Genomic DNA, 18084 nt, shown 5'->3' with positions numbered 1-18084 from the left:
CTTAAGCGCCACAGTTAAAGCACTGCAATTTCAGCAGCAAGTACATGCAATATAAACATCAGTTCTGTCTGTGTGATTAAAGAATGTGGAGTTATAAAAGGATTAGTATTAGCCGAGAGTGATGAAGAACTGTGAGTATTGATCTAAACAATGAGAAGAGGAACTGTGAATGACATGATGAACTTCTCCACAGAACAGCTCATGCATATAACATGCACAGAAAATCAGTGCAACAGCTCACACAATCACTGAGATCAAAAGAAACTTATTTCCAGACTGACTAGATAGAGGTATATTGATAACCAATATAAAAGTCTGAACTTGGTTGCAGCTGAACCTAGATGTAGATGCAGAATTTATGCACTGTAAAAAGCGAACAGTTGGATCAACTTTTAAAAACTGCTTCAATTGGTAACACCTAAAAAAATTAAGTTCTCAAATTAAAAGATTAGTTCACTTTCAAATAAAAATTAGCCCAAGCTTTACTCACCCTCAAGCCATCCTAGGTGTATATGGCTTTCTTCTTTCTGATCGCATCCAAGCTTAAATAATGGCAGTGAACAGGGGTCATGAGTATGAGCCGAAGAAAGTACTTCTATCCACATCCATCCATCATAAACGTGTACTCCACACGGCTCCAGGGGGTTAATAAAGGCCTTTTGAAGCGAAGTGATATGTTTGTGTAAAAAAATATATCCATATTTAACAAGTTATGGAGTAAAAAATCTAGCTTCCGCCAGACCGCCTTCCGTATTCAACGTACGAAGAAAGTGTAAACTGGCATCGCATCAGTTACACCTTTTCTGTTAGTTGAATAGGGCGTATACGCCTTGTAGGACGTAGCGTAAGCTTTGTGAACTGCAAGAGTTTTACATTTTCTTCATAAGTAGAAGGCTGTCTGGTGAAAGCTAGATATTTTACTCCATAACTTGTTAAATATGGATATATTTTTTTTACACAAATGCATCGCTTCGCCTCAGAAGGCCTTTATAAACCCCCACCCCCGGAGCCATGTGGAGTACGTTTATGATGGATGGATGTGGATGGAGACACTTTCTTCATCTCATACTTGTGAACCCTGTTCACTGCCATTATAAAGCTTGGATGCGTCAGGATATTTATTAAAATATCTCCGATTGTGCTCATCAGAAAGAAGAAAGTCATATACACCTAGGATGGCTTGAGGGTGAGTAAAGCTTGGACTAATTTTCATTTGAAACTGAACTAATCCTTTAATTTATAATTTTTTTTATCAACTTAATTTCACTAGGTCAATCACACTTACATTATTTGAGTTCGTTCAATCCTATTATTTACATCAGTCTAACTTAATTTTACCGCATTCCAACTTAAATGCTCATTTTTCCCAAATCATTTTTTTTTTAAATTGCCTGCAAGTAAAAACCTCAATTTCAAACATAAAACGTACTCGGTTACTAACGTAACCTCGGTCCCCTGAGATACGGAACGAGTACTGCGTATGGGGAAAGGTCTCCATACGCAGTACAAGTGAAGTATCGAAAGGGAACGTACTCGGTTACTAACGTAACCTCGGTTCCCTGAGGTACGAAACGAGTACTGTGTATGGAGACCTTTCCCCATACACAGTACGAGTGAAGTATCGAAAGGGAACTTGAATTACGGATGACCTCATAATATCCAGTTGGGCAGTGCAGCAATATTTATTGTGGAATAAAACAGATTTCTTCCAATATGTATTCTGATTTATTCCAATAAATGGAACGCATTTTCAGATATTGAGTTATTTTGATATGGCCTGAGAAAAATTAGCAAATTGCATTGCAGTGTGCCTGCATAAGCCTTGATTACTTCTGACACATTTATCAGTTAGTGCACATTGAACTGAATTCTGATCCTTACTGTCCAGCATCATGAATAAGCCAATAAATATTCTTGCTGCAAAAAGATCAGTAATCAGCCACTTCAAATTAACAGACAGCAAACCTGAGGCTAAGACACACTGAGTCTGGTGCTTTCCAATCAACTTCATGTCGCTAACATGTTGAGGACTTAAAATAACCAAACAAGGTCCCTCTGATTCCAATCCATGACTTCCTATAATTATATTCTTAATTATATTAGTGATTTACTGCTCAGTTTTGATATGCAATTAAACAAAGGCATGATTTTAGACAGAAAAATAAAATATTTTTATTATTTGCCAAAGCCATTGTGGTGCACTGGGACAAAATGTCTCACGAATTTGAAATACTGACATATATTAATTCCATATTATAATGTGTCTAAAAGGACGCATTGAAAATTTTAAGGAGTTACCACTCCCAATGGATTTTTACGGAAATGCAGTGCATGTTATATTGTGCCCTGCAACATATTTTTTCCCTTTCTCTTTCTTACTCCCATCTCTTTCATCCTCTATGCTGTCATCACCCATTAACTTGCAAGAAAAGGAAAGACATGACAAACTCACATATGAGTCTCATTCTATTTTAATCTCTCCATCATTAAAAGACCTCTCTCTTTCACATATTGTCCTTGTCAGTCTCTAGAGCTTTCTAATGAACTGGCTATCCCTTCTTTCGTCTAACTTCCTGCTGCTTCCATCTTGACTCGTTCCTGCCACTTCTTAGGACTGTACAGCAGTCTAACAATATGCATTCATCTCACCCGGATGACATGTATGATTTTGGAAAAGTAACGTGCCAAAACAACAGCAGAGAAGTCTTAGTGAGTATCCAGGTGGAAGTCTTTAACAGCCTAGCAATGAGGGACAGGAGCTTCAGTGGGGTAATATCCATTAACTTTAAGGCAAGCTGTGTATCCTGAAGAGGTTCATCTGTGACTGCTAATGTAAAATGGACTGTAGAGGTGAAGGGAACCAGGATCCATAAATTCAAGCATCTGAAAACTCAAACATCTCCTGTTGTGAAATGAGATCGTACACCAAGGGTGGGGAAAATTGGGTGCATGAAGCAGCAGTTGGTTATTTCCAAAATGTAGCAGTCAGTGTGGTTTGCAAAGAGACTGGAATTGGTCAGTTAGAGATATCTATTCTGCACAGACATGATTGGTTGTGTCCATTTCAAAAGAAATACAACCCCGAATTCCGGAAAAGTTGGGACGTTTTTTTAAATTTGAATAAAATGAAAACTAAAAGAGTTTCAAATCACATGAGCCAATATTTTATTCACAATAGAACATAGATAACATAACAAATGTTTAAACGGAGAAATTTTACACTTTTATGCACAAAATGAGCTCATTTCAAATTTGATGCCTGCTACAGGTCTCAAAATAGTTGGGACGGGGGCATGTTTACCATGGTGTAGCATCTCCTCTTCTTTTCAAAACAGTTTGAAGACGTCTGGGCATCGAGGTTATGAGTTTCTGGAGTTTTGGTGTTGGAATTCAGTCCCATTCTTGCCTGATATAGTTTTCCAGCAGCTGAAGAGTTCATGGTTGTCTTTGACATATTTTTCGTTTAATATTGCTCTAAAACCTTTATATACCTTTCAGCATTCATCGTGCCTTCCAAAACATGCAAGCTGCCCATACTGTATGCACTTATGCACCCCCATACCATCAGAAATGCTGGCTTTTCAACTGAACGCTGATTACATGCTGGAAGGTCTCCCTCCTCTTCAGCCTGGAGGACACAGCGTCCGTGATTTCCAACAAGAATGTCAAATTTGAACTCGTCTGACCATAGAACACTTTTCCACTTTGAAACAGTCCATTTTAAATGAGCCTTGGCCCACAGGACACGACGGCGCTTTTGGACCATGTTTACATATGGCTTCCTTTTTGCATGATAGAGTTTAGTTGGCATCTGCAGATGGCACGGCGGATTGTGTTTACCGACAGTGGTTTCTGGAAGTATTCCTGGGCCCATTTAGTAATATCATTGACACAATCATGCCGATGAGTGATGCAGTGTCGTCTGAGGGCCCGAAGACCACAGGCATCCAATAAAGGTCTTTGGCCTTGTCGCACAGAGATTTCTCCAGGTTTTCTGAATCTTTTGATGATGTTATGCACTGTAGATGATGAGATTTGCAAAGCCTTTGCAATTTGACATTGAGGAACATTGTTTTTAAAGTATTCCAAAATCTTTTTACGCACTCTTTCACAGATTGGAGAGCCTCTGCCCATCTTCACTTCTGAGAGACTCTGCCTCTCTAAGACATCCCTTTTATAGCTAATATAAATGATCAATTAACTTAATTAGTTGCTAGATGTTCTCCCAGCTAAATCTTTTTTGCTTTTTCAGTCGTTTGTTGCCCCCGTGCCAACTTTTTTGAGACCTGTAACAGGCATCAAATTTGAAATGAGCTCATTTTGTGCATAAAATTGTAAAATTTCTCAGTTTAAACATTTGTTATATTATCTATTTTCTACTGTGAATAAAATATTGGCTCATGTGATTTGAAAGTCTTTTAGTTTTCATTTTATTCAAATTTAAAAAAAGTCCCAACTTTTCCGGAATTCGGGTTGTATTGTATAGTATATTACATGTACAAAAAAACACTTACAGGTAAAGAGCATAAGATAACTTACATGGTGGTGCCACTATAAACTCACAAACATGAATATTTTCGAATATTTTTGACAAAATCAAGTCCCGCAAATAGGAAGACTGATTACATAACTAAAGTGCCCTTCAGGGTTTGTATGTGTAAAATCACTGGAGAATCTCAGGAGTAGTTTTATATTTTAGTTGTTACTAAGTACCTCTATTTCTGTTATTTTGGGATGAAGATGTTGACAGGTTTTGTGAGAGTCACCCATGAGCTCTGGTACATGAGAAGCCATTTCAGTCACTAAACAGCAAGAGGACATTCTGACCTATTATGCTCCAAGATATAAACACTTTCTCCCTCGCTCTCCTTTGCGCCATCTCTCTTACTCACATCAGCCATCTGTCTTAAGCTGATTTAGCTTACTAACCGCCAGTCTCACCTGTATTAAAATCTGTCCAACACTGAACCGCAGCAACAAAGGACAATTTCTTCCTTTAGCATTCTCATGGGAGATTTTTGTATACACAAAACACCCAAACTAGAGGCTTTCTAAAACAATAGCTCACCGTTGTGTCCTCACAAATTCCTTTAGGAGCAGCTCTCATTTCATTTACTGTAGGCTGATTCGGATGAAACACAAACTAAATAATCTACTAAATTCATTGACTATATTGTTCAATAAAATACTGTATAAAAGAGTCAAAAAACTGTGATTGATGCACTGAAATTTAATTGTAACAAATCCTGCTGTTGGGGCCAATTACAATTCACACTGTGCACCTGCTGACTAGGGAATTAAAATCAAACCCGCCACAGTGTCTCATGGCATCTGACTGTGTGGGCCTGTAAATGGGAGACACATACACACATACACAGGTTTGTTTTGCTATCTTAGTGAGGACATTTCATAGGCGTAATGGTTTTTATACTGTACAAACTGTACATTCTATCCCCCTACACTACCTCTACCCCTAAACCTTCCCATCACAGGAAACATTCTGCATTTTTACATTTTTAACCCTTAAATGCATACCTCGGGTCTTTATCGACCCGGGATGTCATTCACTACCCTCCTCCTCATTCATTTTTCAAAGTTAGACATCAACCATCTTAGTATTCCTCAATCAATTCATTATAAAGAATATAACAAGAAAAAAAATCATAAAATTATAAAAGAATGCATATTTTTCCATTCATTTTTTGTAAAAATTGTATAGGGTCGCTAACGACCCGAGGTGTGTATCAGTGTACATATATTTTTTTCTGCACAACAATAATTGAATCTTTGATGACGGAAATAAGCACAATTCACCTTTATTCCACAAGGTGGCAATGCCTGATACACAATGATGAAGTGACGAAAGAATAGGCAAAACATGAAATGGCTCAGTGATTTACTGCAGAGCAAGTACTGAATGCAATCAAATATGAGTGTCACTGTCACTTTATGGAGGATCTGGTGAAGCTATCAGCGATCAAAATATTGATTTTGAAGATGCTGAAAATGATAGTTTTGAGAATATGTTTGAGATCGCGAATGGGCTCATATAAACATTCTCAAAACTATCATTTGCTGAATGTACTGGGAAATGAGCTCCGACGAGGACAGTGATGATGGCATAAAACATCTGCTCAAAAAGAAACCTTCCAAGCTCCAAAAGGTAACAAAATATGCTTTATTTTATTCTTCTGTGTTATTCTAATATTAGATGAATTTTATATTATCGCGACAGGTGGAGATCCATCCGAGTTAGATGTAGATCCGGGTCGCTAAAGACCCAAATTTAAGGGTTAATAAAACATTGTTTAGTATGTTTTTAAAGCTATTTTAAATGTGAGGACTCATGAAATGTCCTCATAAAACACGTTTACATTGTAATACCAGTGTAATACCCATGTCATTATACAAATTTTCCTCATAAATCACAAAAAACTTTCTGCATTTTTTTTATAAGAAAAAAAGAGTATGATTCATAAGCTGTTTTCCTCATGAGGATCAAAAAATGTCCCCACAATGTACCCCACAATGTACCTGAACCACACACAAACACACAAACACACACATCCTTCTAGACTCATGTATGCCTCTTTAGCTGTCAGCAGTCACAGTGTTGCTAGAATTATTGCCAATCTTTCAATCAATCTTCATTTGTGTCACCCTTGGCTCAAAACCCAGGTAACCTTTTACACAGTCCCTCAGTGAACAATATATAGTTCTTAACTTTTAACTTTACAGAGACATCCATTAACCGTGACGCTTAAGCTGAGGATAATCCTATAAATGCCTTTTAAAAAAAAAAAATTACATTTGATACTCATATTTTTCTCACTGCAAAATGTTGCCAAAAATAAGTAGAATTGTAAACAGCAACCATAGGTGGTGTCAATATTAAACTGATGACTCAGATTGCCACAAGACTGTTCAAGTACTAAAAATGTGCATTTATTTTCTTTACACCATTTTGCATTTGTATTACTCACATGTGAATGAAACACGGGCCGAGGGAAGAAAGGACAGAGCGGGGATCAACTCAAGGTAATGATGTGGATCACTCACACACACGCTTCAATTAAACAGACACAAGTGTGGCCCAGGGGGAACCTTTAATGATCACAAGCCAGGAAGACTCAATACAAATCAGCTTTGAGAAGAGCAGAGCCTGCGGGTCAACTTCTGCTGCTCTTAACAGCACTGAATTGTAGGCCCACCCGGCATCCCACCTACGCATGCAAACAACAACAGAAACAGAGCAAGAGGAAGCCAACGCAGTCACATAGGTGTGTATCACAAAATTGATTGTTCACACACTTGTGCGCATGAATTCATTCTTCAAGCAAAAATGTGAAAACTACTAGATGTTCAACAACATGAATGCATCTACACAATCACACATTTACACACGTCCACCTGAAATGTCCCAAAACAAAAATTCCTAGAATTAGATTGCTTAGCTGGAGAGAATACATACTGAGAACTTGAAAAGATCAATATTTTTCAAATATCTTCTACCAAGGTTGTGCGCCATTCAGAACTGAACAGAAAATGCATTTAAATTCCATATGAATTCCTGAATTTTTATTTAATTTAAATGATGTTGAAAATGATAGTTTTGAGAATATGTTTGAGATCGCGAATGGGCTCATATAAACATTCTCAAAACTATAATTTGCTGAATGTACTGGGAAATGAGCTCCGACGAGGACAGTGATGATGGCATAAAACATCTGCTCAAAAAGAAACCTTCCAAGCTCCAAAAGGTAACAAAATATGCTTTATTTTATTCTTCTGTAATGGTTATTCTAATATTAGATGAATTTTATATTATCGCGACAGGTGGAGATCCATCCGAGTTAGATGTAGATCCGGGTCGCTAAAGACCCAAATATGTAAGAATGGTTGGCGAAACATTCATGCATTTAAGGGTTAATAAAACATTGTTTAGTATGTTTTTAAAGCTATTTTAAATATGAGGACTCATGAAATGTCCTCATAAAACACGTTTACATTGTAATACCAGTGTAATACCTATGTCATTATACAAAGTCACATAGGTGTGTATCACAAAATTGATTGTTCACACACTTGTGCGCATGAATTCATTCTTCAAGCAAAAATGTGAAAACTACTAGATGTTCAACAACATGAATGCATCTACACAATCACACATTTACACACGTCCACCTGAAATGTCCCAAAACAAAAATTCCTAGAATTAGATTGCTTAGCTGGAGAGAATACATACTGAGAACTTGAAAAGATCAATATTTTTCAAATATCTTCTACCAAGGTTGTGCGCCATTCAGAACTGAACAGAAAATGCATTTAAATTCCATATGAATTCCTGAATTTTTATTTAATTTAAATGGGAGGTAGTAAAAAGGATGCATTGTGACTTGACAAAAACAATATTTGAACGTGTGAAGAAGTATACAAAGTCTCGATGTTTGGAGGTTTTATAGGCCTTACCAACCCGATCTTACGGCAATTCGTACATATTTCACGAGGTGGCTATAATTCATATGATACATAAAAAATGTAAAATACATATGATTTAGCAAAAAACGTACAAATTCGTATGAATGAGGTTGTATGAATTCGTATATTTTTTGCTAAATCGTATGTATTTTATGAGTTGCCAAATTCGTATGAATTTGTACAAATGACCTACCCCTAACCCCGCCCATAACTGGGGTTTAGACAAATCGTATGAATTCGTACGAGTGAGGTTGTACAAATTCGTACAAATTAACCACCTCGTAAAATTTGTACAAATTGGTCATGAGATAGTGTTGGCCTTACAGACAAATATCTGTTTTAAATAAGATCAATGACCTATATGAACAGCTACCCACAATGCCATTACCTGCTGAATTTCTCAAGCTGTCTTAAATTGCATACTCTCTAGTAGGTACTACATTTGGTTTGAGTCTCACATTGCTACCAGTATATGAATGTGTGTAGTATGAAGGAAATTCGGACATAATACATCCGCCATGTTGTCACTGTCATAAGACCTATTATCGTCACCTATCAACACTCCTCTCCAGTGGCCTCATGGGATAGGGAAGTGTTTCTTCAGAATATTACCATAAGTAGGAGGTCATCCAGAAACTTTTCACATTCTATTTTATGAATATTATGAAATCGGACATACTACTCATCTCACATACTGTTTTTCACCTACTTACAAACTATATAGAAGCATGCTTATTTGGATGCAGGGAGGGAATTTTAATTTGAATAATTAAAATTCATATTAAATCAAATTCCACTTCCTTTAATTCCAATTCAACTTCCCGTTTGACAAAGACAATTCAAATTACAAACTATAAACTAAAAGCGAGCCAATTCTTATATTCTGAATTTTGCTTCTGTTGTTTTGTATTTTTTGTTGTATTATACAGTAAAAACAGAAGTTTTTTTTTTTTTTTTTTTATCCACTCAGCCATTTAAAATGAAATTAAATGTCAGCAGTCTCTCAGTGGACCTTAGAATCATTAACATCATCAAAGTTCACGTAAGAATTAAATTGTGACTTTTGTCTCTCTCTCATGGATTCTGTAATATAAATCTATTTTTTGGACCTTGCGTGCTGTTTATAATCCCGAGTGAGATGCACAGTTAATGGACAGTGCCTAGCGCTCATGCACAAGCCCGTACACACTTAGAGTAAATTATTATAACTTATATTACATTATACTTACTTTAACTTAATTATTATAGACCTGTGACAGCCACTACACAATCAGACTCAATCAGACTACTCTCTGATATCAGTATGTCCAGTGAATAAGTTAAACTCATTTCCTTTCAGTAGTAATTTCAGCTCAAGCTGAGCAAATATATCACACTCTAATCTCATTAGCATATTTCATTTTGTAATATTAAGGACAAAAAAAGTGTCCATTTGTTTCACTGACTACCATCTACTAGTGATGAACGTTAAAAATGAAATGTCAAGAAAAGCATTTCATTGTGGACCTCTGATAGATCAAGGTCAGAGAAGTGCATCAATCATCTCGACCATAGACTCATTGTGATATATATTTTTTTATTATTGGATTTAATATTTAGTATTTTCACATGTAAGATTAAATACTCTTGGCAAGCCTAAATTGATAAAAGCCTGTAATTCATGCAAATGCTATCATTTACATTTATTAATTTAGCAAATGCTTTTAACCAAAGAGATTTACAAATGAGGCACATCACAAGCAATTTGTAAACAATATTTACAAATTGTACACAATGCCAATTTTAAAGTATAAACTAGATTAGTACTTATGTTAGATGCTTTCATTAGGGCTTTACAGTACATGTTACTTTTCACACAACCACTGTTTCAAAACATTTCATAATGGCATGTAATGTAATAATGCAATTTATTTTATTTCAAGTTGGTAACTCTAACATTCAAGTTAATTTAATAGAAAACCATGTTTGAAATTTTATTTGGTGGATGGAAAATATGACAGTCACAGTACTGTCTTCACATTAAGAAGAACCATCACATTTCCCAACCAAACTGGCATAAAAATCAATAAATCTAATGTGTTAGGTTGATCAAAGATGATATGACACATGAGGTTTTGTGCCAATGTAAAAACTATAACTAGATTTTTTAATGACCCTGCCCTAATGCCCTAATGCCATTTACCGTAGCCTGCAAATGTATGATTTTTTTTGACAAAATGTTCTTACAGTCTAAATTAATAGATACTGTAGTTAATCTTTTCAGATCAGGATGATTTACAGTAATTTAGCAGCCTCTGCCATTTATCACAAGGCACCCTTAAAAAGATGGTCTGGACTTCATTTGAACTTCATTGGACATTGCTGATAAGTTTCCTGCCTTCTGTCTCCCTCTCTCTGATTCCCATCTCTTTAACGGGACCCATGGCCAACTCTCCGGCCTCTCTGATGGGTCTCTCACAAAATCATTGATTAGTTGCTCTCCATTGCAGTCTATCGTGCTCTGCAGCACAGCATGTTGACAAGTTGCAAGTGCTCACACACATTTTAGGTTTCCATGTTTTATGGGGACTTTCCATAGACATATTGATTTTTATACTGTACAAACTGTATATTATATATCCCAACCCTACCCATAAGAGAAAACTTTGTGCAATTTTACATTAAAAACAAAACAAAAAACAAAATATAATTTAGTGTTTTCCTCATGGGGACAAAAAAAAAAAAATGTCTCCACAAGGTCAAAGATTTCTGGTATCACCATCCTTGTAAGTACACAGTGGACATTGTGTCCCCACAGCATAGGGAATACATGAAACACACACACACACACACACACACACACACACACACACAGAGAGAGAGAGAGAGAGAGAGAGAGAGAGAGAGAGAGAGAGAGAGAGAGAGAGAATGTACTGTATATAGAACAGTAAACAATAAAGCCTACTTGCCATATTAAATAAAAACAATAAAAATTGTTTCACTATTGTGTTTTGATAATTTACAAAATAAACAAATAAGTTCCAAACAGGTTTTATGTCAGAAAATTGCCACTTTAATTATGAAAGACAATTAATTGCTTTAAATTAAATATACGTATTAGATAAATTGCATTTGTTGCAAAATTACTTTGTGATTTTGTGTGTTGTAGCTATAACCTACTGAAAATATGCTGAAATGTTAAAAAAAAAAAATGCATTTTGATATTAGTTGGCTAAAATTCAACTCTTACTTCTGAAAATAACACCAAAGCGACGAAAGATAATGAGGAAAGTATGACTTGAACGGGTTTTCCCATTATTTAAAAGCACAATCCCATTGTTACAACAGTGACACCCAGCGAGCACAGATGTCGAAAGCGATAGTTTCTTTAGTTCACAGCCCTTTCCCACCCATGAACACGTTATCCTGACCACGCCTAGTACTGTAAAATAAAATACACTTATTTTTTTTCCACTTACAATAGGCTACCTAACAAATACTGTCCTTTTTTGTTTTCCCGCCCAGGTTATAACTATTGAGGTCTGTTCAGAGACACGATAAAACGCTTAAGCTGAAATAAAACGCGCTATGATCTGATATAAAATGTCCATTGTAAAATACAAAATGACGCTAAACGGTGGTAGGGTACTTCAGCAGTCGGTTCTTCTCTCCGTCTGACTCTCTCCAGGGGCGGGGCGGCGCTCCATCAGTTTAATGTTGTCAGCACGTGGATAGTTGAGTCCCGGGCGGGCAAGGCGCGCGGTGTTTCGCTCGGGTGGAGAGAGCGCGAGGATGCTGAGAGAGACGCCCGTGAGAGGACGAACAGGTCGCACGGATGTAAGAGACGGTGATGGTTACTTCAAACTCACCACGAGATGGGTCTCTTTTTCAAAGCCGCAACCAAATGAGCCGTAAGAGGAATTGTGCGGAAAAGAAAAAAACGCGAATGGGATTAAAATAAGAATACAAGGTAAGAAAAAAACAGAAAGGAACCTGCAACTAACTTATAGTGAAATTACAAAGAGAATATTCGCGAAGACGCGCGTGGACGATTGATTGGACAGCAGAGCTTTTTCTGATTCAATATGCATAACTTAAGCTTTGCAAGCGAAGTGGACACTTACATTGACATTGGTTTTACATCCTCTGGGAATTCTACAAGTCGCTATTCTCCGGCCACCATTATAGGGCTCGCGGGGCTGGTGAGCTTCCTCATCTTGTTTACAATAGTGGGGAATGTGCTGGTCGTTATCGCCGTTTTAACGAGCAGAGCGCTCAAGCCACCACAAAACCTTTTTCTTGTGTCTCTGGCCAGTGCGGACATTCTGGTAGCCACGCTGATAATCCCCTTCTCCCTGGCCAATGAATTAATGGGCTACTGGTTTTTTGGGAAAGTTTGGTGTGATATCTATCTAGCACTAGATGTTCTTTTCTGCACATCTTCTATTGTTCACCTGTGTGCCATAAGTCTGGACAGGTACTGGTCTGTAACACAGGCGGTCGAGTACAACTTAAAGCGGACGCCTCGCAGGGTAAAGGGCATGATTGTGGTGGTATGGTTGATCGCAGCTGTAATCTCCTTCCCACCGCTCATCTCCATGGACCGGAATAAAGATGGTGACAAGAGCGAACCGCAATGCCAGCTGAACGACCACACGTGGTACATCTTGTACTCCAGCATCGGGTCATTCTTTGCCCCGTGTGTCATCATGATCCTTGTTTACATCCGAATCTACCAGGTGGCTAAGACGAGAACCCGAAATATGTCCGAAAAGCGTCGCGATCCAGATGGCGTATCAGGAACGCCACGGCTGGAGAACGGCTTGAGCCGTGAGGACTCTAGGCGGGAAAACGGGCACTGTGCCTCACCGCCAACAGGGGAACGCAAAACCGGCGAGGATGACCCAGATGCCGATCTGGAGGACAGCAGCTCATCTGATGAAAAGGCCAAACGGTCACAAAACGAGACGGGGCCCTCACGAAAAGACCGCCGATCCAGCCGCAAGAACAGCTCCAGCTCCAAGCATTCCAGCCGAAAGTCCCGAGCCAGCAGCAAATCCCTGGACTTGTTTTCCTCCCGCAGAAAAAGGAGGAACACCATTTCGAGAAAAAAAATTTCCCAGGCACGAGAGAAGAGGTTCACCTTTGTGCTGGCCGTGGTCATGGGCGTGTTCGTGGTCTGCTGGTTTCCGTTCTTCTTCAGCTACAGCCTGTATGGGATCTGCCGGGAGCCCTGCGCCATCCATGACACCCTTTTCAAGTTTTTCTTCTGGATCGGTTACTGCAACAGCTCCCTCAACCCAGTCATCTACACCATCTTCAACCAGGACTTCCGACGAGCTTTTCAGAAGATCCTGTGCAAATCCTGGAAAAGATCTTTTTAGAGAACATTGGCAGCTATATAGTTTGCAGCATCCAGTGCCATTCACAGGTGGTTGATAAAGATGTTTTCAAAAAAATACCACTGCCCCTCTTGCTCTTTGCATTGACAATCTGTACACAACAATGACATTGATATTTTTTCCTACTTCGTTGTGTAATGCTCTTCTTGAGTCTGTGAGGACAACAGATGCTGGTCACATAGGTGGTACTAAAAAGCTAAAGATGCTTGAGAAAAAAAAACAAACACCTGAATTGGGCAGCACTGTACTGCATTAGAGGAAACAGGCTTATCTTTATTATGGCTGCAGGCACTTTGAAGTTATCAAGAGATATTTTTTATGATGAGTATGCACATATGGCTTGTGTCATTGTGACTAGAGAGCTATGTAACATGAAAGGCTGTCTCCTTTTATATGGTGACAAAAAAAGACAAGGGAAGTAAATTACCAGAAAGTGTGCTGTTTCTTTCCAGCTGAGAGAGACAAAACGGACACAGTTGGTTAGGGAGTATGAGAAGGTTGTCGCCGGATGACAGATGGAAGGAGATTGTTGCCCTGATGTGGTTGAGTATTGCAAGGTTCGTCCTGAGGGTGCAAAGTCCTGACTGAACAGAGCTCTATTACAAACTGTTCTTAACTGTCCTTCAGTGAAATGAATCATTGCACTGCTGCTCTCTAACATGCCATGAAAAAGTATACAGAAGAGGTATTTACTGGACTAGACTTTTCAATGATGATAACATTTATTTATCTACAGGATTTATTTATCAGATTATAAACTATTTAAGCTTTGTGGCTATGCTTATACAGTGTCTCCCATTTGTTCAAAATATCATAGTGATATAATGCAAAGTATGATATATGAGGCTGTTGTAAATTTATAAGAGCAAAACAACTTTTTTTGTGGTTGTTTTTGTATATTATGAAACATCTGTCTTTATGGATGTTGGGCTTCTCTCCTTTTCTATTCCATATACTTGTGATATCTCCAAAATGACTGACAGGTCACTACAAGCACAGCTGATGATCAAACAAAACTGAACAAATAAATGGATTGTAATTCTCTTTTTACTGTGAACAGAGTATAAGCTTTATATTTCATTCTTCATGTCTCTAAAGTGGGCTTATCATAATTTGAAATGGCTGTGATTAAACATTGTTTGAGGTTTTGTCATTTTGCAGGTACAATACTCCATTCAGCTCACGACAGAAAAAAATAAATAAAAGCAGAATCTGAACTAATTGAATCTAATTGTCCCAGACTGTCTGCAACAGTTGTTCGTAACGCTGCTTCAATGTGACTCTGATGCCTATGCAGTGCTGCACAGTATTGTAAGGCCAACATTATCATACAAAACTGTTACTTATTGAAGAAAAATAAACTATGCAACAGTTAGTGCTAGAGGAAAACTTTAAACCCAACATTTCATTTCCAGAAGGAATTGAAGTTGATGTTGATGAGATAAATTCTCATAGTACATAATTTGATTCAATCATTGTCATATACAGTAGTTATAAATGATCTGTATATCAAGGTTTTGGTATAATATGTGACCCTGGACCACAAAACCAGTCATAAGTCACACGGGTATATTTGTAGCAATAGCCAACAATACATTGTATGGGTCAAAATTATTGATTTTTCTTTTATGCCAAAAATCATTAGGATATTAAGTAAAGATCATGTTCCATGAAGATATTTTGTACATTTCCTACCATAAATATATCAAAAAATTATTTTTGTGAGTGGATATGCATTACTAAGGACTTCATTTGGACAACTTTAAAGGCAACTTTCTCAATATTTTGATTTTTTTGCACCCTCAGATTCCAGATTTTCAAATAGTTGCATCTCAGCCAAATATTATCCTATCCAAATAAACCATACATCAATGGAAAGCTTATTTATTCAGGTTCTATGTGATGTATACATCTCAATTTCAAAAAATTGACCCTTATGACTGGTTTTGTGGTCCAGGGTCACATATTTAATATTTTAAAATGTAATATTTAGTTACTGTTAAATATAACATTTTATCATTTAACTTTATAAAAGTGCTATACAATCTTTTATCCTAAACCCCATGAGGCTTTGCATATCAATACTCAGATAATTCTGAAGCCATGTTGGAGGAAAACAACATTTTGGATGTTGTATATAGATGAGTTTAGATGATATCTTCTTTTCATCAAATGGATGGTGTCACAGCTTTCAATTCACAGTGACTCTGCTTATAAAATACAAATAAAAATTGAACAGCTGATCACAGAGAAAGAGGGGTCTGGCTTGTAAGTATTTTTTAGGTTACGTATAGGGAAGATGACTCTTTAGTAGCATTAGATGCACTTTTGAATTGTTTATACTCATAAACTATTTTCTAAACCCATAAAGTACCACATCTTTATGTTTATTTTCAAAGGTTTCAGTACAATTGTGATATTCTCAGTTTATAAACAATTCCATTTCATTTTAAAACGTGACTGAGAGTCTAAAGCTGATTGAAAAAACTTATTTTTTAGAGCGGGTTCAGAACTGAAGAGTATAAATTGAGCTTCTATTCAAACCATTCAAAGATTTTTGTAAAGGAAATGAAACAGGAAATCTATCCTCACCCACATAGAAGCTCCATGAGATATTTAACACCAATGTTCACCTCAGAGTGAGTCCGAGAGAGAAAAAGGGCGAGAAACTTCACTGTCAGTCAGAGCATAAGTACTGCAATTGAAGCAGTCTCCTCATAAAATTTTTGATCCAGCTGGATGATGGGTGCCACTTGGGCCAGAGCTATGTGAAAAATAAATTGAGTTTGACATACTTACAAATATAAAATGTCATACATTCACTTATTATTCACCACATTGGAAGGAAGTTTCGTGATAGAACTGTCAAGTTTCACATTCTGTAATTGTATTGCTGCGAGTCTGTGAATGTTTCATTTTTTGAAAGTGGGGGAGATAAAATGATTCCCAAAGCAATGTTTAGTAATTTGTTTAGCCATCATACAGAAACAGATTAAATTACCTTGACTCCTTTACAAGCTTTTATGAAAATACTTTTAATTGATTCAAACTCAGCATGTCAGAAGCAAAACGCCTCATATTCCACCACAAACAGATTATTAACACATTCAGCGTCAAATGCATATTATGTGGTTATGATTATTTTAGATAGAGAACAAAGCACAACTTCAAGCTACACACTTTCTATAGAATTATAGAATATATTGATTTCTACTGGGCTGTGGTTGTCAAAATCAAGGAAAGGAAAGGTAAGCAAAGGAAAGGAACGTTAATAAATAATTGCTGTACTACTGTTGGTGCAGTCCATGCTCTAGGAGGATCAGAGAGGAAAGCCTCTGACCGATGTGCTGATTTGATTCTGCTTTTACCAGTGGCTGTGCTGGGAATGAGTACATGAAGCCCAAAGCATTTCTGCCTTCTTGGCTGCCAATTAGAACTGCCATATGTCAGAGGATGTAAAATGATTGAACAGTAGACTTATTCACTATGGGGTGACTTCAATCATTCTTTTTCATTATTCAATAAAACCACTTTGATGGTATATTGAATCTCTTCATCTGAGACTGAATAATCTAGCTTGGGTACCGATGGTTTTGTTTTAGCTGTTCATCTATAGCTATTTGCACTTAAGATAAGGTGCTATTTGTATTTATTTGCACTTGACGCCAAGCTACCTTAATTTACACTTTGCATAAATATCATCTTCATGCCACTGGAAGACACTCACAAATTTTTCATCAATGATTCACAATGATTGAGGCTGTCTTCTCCTAAAAGTTATTATTTATAGTATACTATTTAGGTTATATTGCAAACCTTCTGTTTCTACCATACTAGCTGACCTTAGGATAGTCTTTTTCTGCTGAACTCATTCTGCAAGGTTCAATTTGCTGTAAGTTCAGAGATACGCATCTTCATGCCAGGTTAAGTAAAGGATGCTTGAGTATTTATTGCCTTTCAGCTTGAATAGCTCTCTGACCTCCCTGAACAACAGACTGATTTCTACTTCTAGTACTGTCGTTTCACTGTTTCCAATTATATGGTCTTGCTTCAGTGATGTAGTGATCCTATTTGCCACCTAATGATTTTCACAAATGTAACTAATAAAGTAATCGTGCAGTGTGACACTAGAAATTCTTTTATATGTTGTTTGGGGATTTTTAAAGTTAAATTAGCACTTCAGTCAATACAACAAATATGCATATTGTCATATAGAATAGAACAT

General features: G+C 37.1%; 1 protein-coding gene across 1 annotated transcript; it reads left to right on the top strand.

Moving 5' to 3' along the window:
• The first annotated feature begins 11549 nt into the window (after positions 1–11549).
• Positions 11550–15085, top strand: adra2c (adrenoceptor alpha 2C). Its single transcript, XM_051907628.1, has one exon. It carries the CDS (start codon positions 12543–12545, stop codon positions 13839–13841), a length of 1299 nt encoding a protein of 432 aa, XP_051763588.1. The 5' UTR covers positions 11550–12542; the 3' UTR covers positions 13842–15085.
• Positions 15086–18084: the final 2999 nt, after the last annotated feature.

The sequence above is a fragment of the Ctenopharyngodon idella genome, chromosome 1, assembly GCF_019924925.1.
Source record: "Ctenopharyngodon idella isolate HZGC_01 chromosome 1, HZGC01, whole genome shotgun sequence".
Taxonomy (NCBI): Eukaryota; Metazoa; Chordata; class Actinopteri; order Cypriniformes; family Xenocyprididae; genus Ctenopharyngodon; species Ctenopharyngodon idella.
The sequence above is the reverse complement of the archived record's forward strand: the minus strand, read 5'-3'. Positions and strand labels throughout refer to the sequence as shown.

Bases quoted from the DNA above. Each gene is read 5' to 3' on its own strand.
- adra2c (XM_051907628.1), top strand. From the start codon at position 12,543: ATGCATAACTTAAGCTTTGCAAGCGAAGTGGACACTTACATTGACATT.